Genomic DNA, 7,290 nt, shown 5'->3' with positions numbered 1-7,290 from the left:
CTTTGCTCCTCACCACCGGGTCCAGTGGCCGCAGCAATCAGCCCTGTAACTTACTTTGCATCCGTGGAGGCTGTGACAACCCTGTTGCCAGTGACTCAGGTTACCTCTGGGTGTCAGCAGGAGGGGATGGTGATCCAGCCTGCACTTGTCTCACAGCCTGAGGTCGTCGGAGAAGATGGTGGAGCACGAGAGGGAACAGAGGAAGGCTCCCGGTGCCTGGGAATTCTGGGGTGGAGAGACCCCAGTGGGGTTCCAATCCCCCAAAAGGATATAGCTTAAAAGAGGACCTAAAGGGAACTTAAGCCGGTTTCAGAGGAGAGGCATCAGTTCTCTTCCTTCCTACACTTGTGCTGTCTCTCTCTCTGTCTCTCTCTGTCTCTCTCTCTCTCTCTCTCTCTCTCTCTCTGTCTCTCTCTCTCTGCTTTCACACTCCCTTTCCACTCCAGCAGGTCCAGGCAGACGGGCAGCACACCCCGTGCTGTAGGAAGCGGCGCTGCTCACACGTTGGTGTGCTGGGAACCCGAGGATGCCGTGCTGCCCAGCTGGCTTCGGCCTGAGGGCACCGAGCTGGGGGCCCGGCTCCTGGCGCGCTCGCCCATGCCCAGGCTCCTCGGGGCCGGCCCGTCTGACAGCTTGAGCTTCTCGTGCTCCTCCTTCAGGAAGAAGTCCACCAACAGGCTCTTCTCTTTCTTGATCTGGTCGCTGATGTCCGTGGGGATATCCGGGATCATCCAGTCCACGAGGACACTCAGGAACATCACGAGGTTCTGCCGAAAGCAAGGGACAGTGAGGAGGGACTCCGTGGGGAGGCCTGGCCTGGCGGTGCTAGCCCCTAGCAGAGCACCTCTGTGTTAATGGTGGCTCTGCGACTTACGAGCCGGGTGACCTCGACCAGTGAGCATACATGTACCTCGGTGTCCTCATTTATAAAATGTAGGGGGAAACAGCGCCACCCCCCGAGTGGCTGTGAGGACCGAATGGTTAAAGTGTGTAAAACATCCACAGCAGTGCCTGGCACAGAGCGAGGCTCCGGCAGTGCCTGCTGCTCTTCCACAGGACAGCAGTGCCCCCACCTCAGAGTGTGCCCCATGTCCTGTCTTGCTTCTCAGCCTCTAAGCCTCCAGGCTCTCCCTGCTTCAGAGCCTCCTGGGAAGTGGCCATAAAGCCCGGCAACCTCTCCTGGGCTGTCCCTGCGCCCTTGCTCCTCTCTTCCCCCCGCCTGGCTCTCTCTGTGGCCTCCGGTCTTCGCATTGACTCTGGCTTCTGCCAAGCCCACCCGCAGCTCACATGCACGTGTACAGCTCTCATTCACTGCGGCCACTGCCCCTCACCTGGCCTGGGGGACCCCGTACCCAGCTCGCCTTGATCAGCCCAGGCCTCTGTGCACACTTGCAATGGGCTTCTTTCCTTCTGAGCCGTGTCCTTCCCAGTGCACACGGGTGGGCGGACTCCCTTTTCCTGGGAGCACTTTCTCTTTGAGGGGATGAATAAGTGACAAGAGTGCCTGGCATGGCCCAGTGAACGCAGCTGTTCTTAGGATCTGATTCTCATTTGTTTCCCCAAGCCACCCTGCACCCGTCTTTCCCCTGCACACCCCGCAATTGTGATATTCCGCTCCGCTCTAGCTGCCAGTGACACGCTCATGTGCCTTCCCCCCTCTGGGATCCTGAGGACAGTGACTGCTCCTGGGGAAGACTTCAGGGACCAACTGCTGCTTCCAGAGGCTCTGACACCTCAGGGTGCTGCACCTGGGTGCTTGGGAGCTGCGTCGTCGAGTCATGCCCTCTTCCCCTGGGCCCACTCCTCATGTGTGAGTGACATGTGACACGGGAGCTCCTGTGGGTGGGGCAGCAGGGGGTGTCTGCCGGATCTCTCAAACATATCGCCCCATCTTTCCAGGAGAAGAATGGCTGTCTTCTCAGGTGAAAGACTAGCCGATGGGCTTCTGCACTTCCTGGGCTGGGGTCAGGGGCAGGATACTCTAGAGCCCTCCAGAGATCTGCCTTCGGGGAGTACAAAGGCCTGAGGGAGCTGAAGAGAAAAGGATCTGGGCTTGTGCTCTGGGCCCTGCTTGAAGCCCAGCAGGGCCCAGAGTGGGAATTGGGGGCCTGGAGCTCAGAGAATCTCAGCGATGCAATTGGAGCCCTGGCTATTGTCCGAGATAGGAATCACCAGGCTCGAGTTTGCTATTCATTCAGGGATGGCTCGATGGCTCTGGGGGCCCTTCCCACCAGATGTCTCAGTGCTGACACAACACTAACAAAGGAGGGAGCTGAGAGCGCAAGGAGAAAGGTTCAGAACTCGAGCCCTTTCTCCGCCACAGAGATGAGACGGGGCTATTTGTTGGCGTCGGGGCTGAGACTGTGGTTTCAATTGCTCTTCCCACTTTCCTTTCTTCATCTTAGGTTTGAAAGGGAATCTGTCTCCTCCGGCAACTTACTCCGCATCTGTCTTGTAACCTTACTCTCTGTTTTATTCTCTTCCTGCAAACTCCATCCATTAAGGGAAGCCCTCCCGAGAGTCCTTCTGCTTCGCCCAGGGAGGGAGCACTCACTTGTGCCTGCCACCCTCGAAGGCCCTGTGTGCCACAGAGTACCAGGGAAACCTGGAGGTGGGGGCAGGCAGGGAGTCACGACTGTCGCCACCCCTGCAGCCCAGATTCCGATCGGCTGTTCCCTATCTGAACAACTCACCTGGAAGATGATGACGAAAGCCAGACGGGCAGACAGGACAGACCAGTACTGTTTGGAAAACTCATACGGGTTCGGGGCCCATGGTGGCTCTCGGTAGTCCTTAAACCTGCCCAAAGAGAAATGTGGTGTTAGGACTGGAGGGAGGTGGAAAACAGGGCAGCAATTCTCTGGGTGACACCTCAAGGGCTGCGGCAGCGGCAGCGGGCGAGCCCTTGGCTCTGACCTGGGAAATAAGGGGCATGGGAGGAATCCATGGCCCAAGCAACAAATGTCTGTGGAATAAAAGAACTGAACTCCTAAAAGGCCAACATCAGCCTAGAAACGTCTTTTTCCTATTCTCTACAACATCCTCCAAAGCTGCCTCTGCTGGCAGGATTCTACGCCCAGAGGAGCCCAAGGGTCATGACAGTAACCCAGGCCAGTGGATCCACGTTGGCTCCCCACCAGGCTGTGGGCTCTGAGAGAGCAGGGGAGACCCCCAGACACCTCCCACTGTGCTCTGCCGCCAGGGGGCTCCGTGAAGATGCAGGCAGCAGCTGGCAATCCTGGGCTTCTCCTCTGGGCTTCGGGACCGGTGCTGGCCTTGCGGCGTGGCTGCACTCCTGCACCAAAGGCAGGCTGGTCCAGACCAAGCTGGACACTGGTGAATTCAGGGTGGGACGGTCGGTAATATTCACAGTCGGTCAAGGTTCTGTTTTGCTAACCATCTTCCTGATCTGTCCGTGTGATTTAAAAAGCAAAAGGTCAACGCCTGCCATGAGCTCCTGCCTATTTCTCAGAGCCATGGAGAAGCCTTGGGTTTCCCTCACTCTTCTTGCCTTTTCACCCCATTCCAGAATGATTCATGTTAAAACTAGCTCATTTTCTCAGACTCACATTTTTCTAAGCCTGGAAAAATGACAAGGGCTGGTATCAGAACTATGACCCCTCATGGAACGGTTTTCTCACTGGAATTCAACAAATCTTTTATGCTCAGTAAAAGCAAAATGAGTCCTGGGCTGCAGGAAGAGGTGAGTGGTATCAGGCCACCAAGCAGTGTGGGTGGCTGCTCAGAAAGACAGGGATCCTGTCCAGGGAGAAACCAGGAAACTACTGTACATTGAACACGCAGTATGCGTCAATCCCTGAGCAGAGGGCTTTTCTGGAAGGTTTTGCATTTAGTGTTCGCCCCAACATCTGCAGGCAGGCATCATTACCCCGACTGACACAGGAGGAACCCGAGGCTCACGGCCGTAAGAGGTGGAGTCAAGGTGAGAAGGCGAGTGTGGCCTGTACCCCCAGAGCACCTCGTCAACAGCTGCAGTTTGGGGGGGATTCAGACACAGGTGCTCTTCCGTCCCTCCCCCTGCTCTCAACGAACCAGCTGCTTTAAAAGCTCCATGTGAAAGCATGGTGGCTTCCAGTTGTCCAAGGAGAGATGGGAGAAGAAAAAGGAAAAAGAGGAAGAGGAGACGAGACGCACACACAAAGACAGACAAGGCACAGCGACAGGGTCAGTGACAGACGGAGACAATCTGAGAAGTGGACACAAAGCATTCAACTAGGTTTTGGCGAGTGGCCAGGAGCTACCCCCTCCCCGCCGACTCCCCCTCTCCCAACAGCTGATCACAGCTGTCCCGAGCTTGGTTTGACATCCGGATGAAAAGGCAGAGCTAACTGCAGCCCAGCAGAGCAGCGCGGCATTCATCACACCTGCCGTGGCTGAGGACAGAAACGCAGCCAGCGCCGGGCTCTCCTCGCTGAGCAGAGAGAGGGAGGGTGTGGCCAAATAAATAGGGAAGTCTTGGGGTGGGAAAAACCCAGACTCACCTATCCTCCTGCTGCCCCCAGAAAGGACCCCATGGCAGAAACCACCCTCCTCCCGAGACCTCCAGAGGAGGCTGCCACACACACACACACACACACACACGCACACACACACGCACACACACGCACATACACACACATGCACACATGCACATGCATACGTGCACACACAGACACACATGCATACACACGCACACGCATACGTGCACACACACATGCATACACGCACACATGCCTCACCATGACGTGCACACACAGACACGCACAGGCACACACGCTCCTCGCCATGGGGAAATCCTTCTCCAGGTTCATCCCAATCCCTCCTGCTGCAAGGAAAGTCCATTTCTCTCATTCTCTAGCTCCGTCCAGGAAGGAACAGCTGCTCGCTGACCTCGGCGTGAAAGCCATCCCTCACCCCTCTTTTTTCCAGTCTGAAAAGAATCCATAAATAATCTAATTCTGGTTCCACCTCTGCTACTAACTCACCACAGCTTTTGGAAATGTCACTTTGCCCTCCCCGAGTGTCCAAAACATGTTTTGAATCTAACAGGCACATCTATCTAATAGGGGATCTGGGGAAAGATTAACACAGAGATCCATCCGGAAAACTCCACTTGAAAATACGTCTACGCAGACAGGCTGCGAGCAGCTCTGTTTGGAACTTAAGGGCAAGCTGAGCCACAGAAAAGAACAATGAGCAATTTAATGATTTATGCATCTGTTCACGTTTCTCTTTCCAAAGCTAACCTTTAAAAACTATGACTTACAGTGAGAAATATATTTTACATGGATGCACATATACATATATTACTGAAATAGAGAGTACACAAAACATACTTATCCTTGCTGTGTAAAATGCACTGATATTTTTCTATTCTATTCTATTCTTTTCCATTCTATTCTATCCTGCCCCATCCTATCCTTTAAAATGCTGATCATGACCCACTAAAGTGATTTCATAATTCACTAATGAACCATAATTCATAGTTTGAAAAACACTGATTCCAGTAAGCCTCTGCTACCAGGCAGATGATTGGTTGTTTACAACCCAATGCAAGTTCAGATTTCATAACTGTTCTTCAATTTCACCCTAAGAAGTCAGGCTTGTCAAATGTTTTTGCGAAGTAACTAAGACACTAAGTAAAGAGATAAATTGCTTTAAGAATAGAAATGTTCACAAGAGAGTGGCAGATGGACTTAATTATTCCCACTACTATGATAATGGTGTGTTTTGTTCCTAAGCCCAGAGCTTAGCATGGACACAAGTTTGCGCGTTAGAGTCAGCAGGTGAGGGTTTGAATGCCACCTCCACCACTGTAGTTCTGTCCTCCTGTGAGTTACCTAATGTTCTCATGCCCAGTGTCCTCAACTACAAAACAGGCCCGAATTTCCCATCTCACAGAGTGGTTCTGAAGATGTGGCATCCACACAAAGCACCCAGAACACTCTCTGGCACATCAGAGGAACACAATACATAGGAGCTATTCTTTCTCATTTTGCTGAGGGCTACTGGTGAAATACATTTCTGTTAAGAGAGGGCAGGGCACACAGACCACTGCTCCCATTTCCTCCTGGCTTTCCAGGAGGATTTTTGAGCACTCAGGCACGAAATGCTCCAAGTTTTCCACGATGCTGATGCAGACCAAAGAGTCAGCCAATGACACAACTGCACGGGGCTTCTCTGGGGACCACGTTCAGGTAACTAGCATGAGACAGAAAAGCTGCAGGCTGGTGGGTGGAGGCCCTGCAACCTGGGCAGTAGAACTTCTGGTCCATTTCTGGGCTCCACACCAGACCTGCTTCCCTGGCTGGGGAGCCTGGGACCCCCAAAGTCCCACTGAGTGGTCACAGCACTGGGTGCAGCCCCCACCAGGTCAGCTTCCTGCATCTGCTGGCTGTGGCTCCCAGAGGGAAGCAGGGATTTAGCCTCAGGGACACCACTTTAGGGGCATTCCTAGATGTCACCCTCACCCCTCTAGTCCTTCATTTTTCTTGAGGCTTGACATTAATTTTGAGAGTTCCCCCGAGTCTTCTAACAAGGAGAGACTTTCAATAATGAGACGACTAGAATACCTAAAGAGCAAGCCCACACTTGGAGGGGCCATGCTGCTTCCTAACTGCCCAGAGTACGTTATCTCACATTTCTGAACCTGGCGTCCTGACCCATAGAGTAGAAATACCAAAACGTGTAACCCAGGGCTAAGTACACAAAGGCCCCTCAACCAGGAATAGATGAATAGGGTGTGTGTGTGTGTGTGTGTGTGTGTGTGTGCGTGCGCGCACCGAATGTCAAAGGAAGACATGGAGAGAATTAAACAAGACGATACATGTGAATGTGATTTCTGGAGGCTTCCACAGAAAATGAACACAATGGTTTCTTCTGGGAGCAAATGGCTGGGGGTGGGGGCTGAGAGGAGAGACTTTTCTTTTCCTTTTATATCCATATGCACACGTGTCTATGAAATCACCGTTATAATGAAGAAGTTCATGATTTAAAAGAAGAATACAATTAATGGCAATATTCAGTTAATCCAAATACATTTTCATACTAAGCTTTCAAACAAAATTACAAAATTTCAAACAAAGTGTTAACTTGGACAGACTCATATAAGAAATGAAACTGGTATAAAAATCAACATTATATTTTAACTTTAATATCCATATGCACACGTGTCTATGAAATCACCGTTATAATGAAGAAGTTCATGATTTAAAAGAAGAATATAATTAATGGCAATATTCAGTTAATCCAAATACATTTTCATACTAAGCTTTCAAACAAAATTACAAA

The 7,290-nt window shown here is 52.0% G+C and overlaps 1 protein-coding gene across 1 annotated transcript in view; it reads right to left on the bottom strand.

Annotated features, from left to right (window-relative positions):
* Positions 1–497: 497 nt before the first annotated feature.
* Positions 498–7,290, bottom strand: part of ANO2 (anoctamin 2, calcium activated chloride channel) — a 361,968-nt gene continuing 355,175 nt past the window's right edge. The window contains exons 26-27 of the mRNA XM_012637807.1: positions 2,694–2,799; positions 498–767 (exon numbers count right to left, since the gene is read on the bottom strand). Coding sequence (XP_012493261.1) covers positions 498–767; positions 2,694–2,799 — 376 coding nt within the window. The remainder of the gene's footprint in view (positions 768–2,693; positions 2,800–7,290) is intronic.

Source organism: Propithecus coquereli, unplaced genomic scaffold (assembly GCF_000956105.1).
Source record: "Propithecus coquereli isolate 6110/MARCELLA unplaced genomic scaffold, Pcoq_1.0 Scaffold124, whole genome shotgun sequence".
In the NCBI taxonomy this organism is placed as follows: Eukaryota; Metazoa; Chordata; class Mammalia; order Primates; family Indriidae; genus Propithecus; species Propithecus coquereli.
This window is presented reverse-complemented; position numbering and strand designations above follow the sequence as displayed.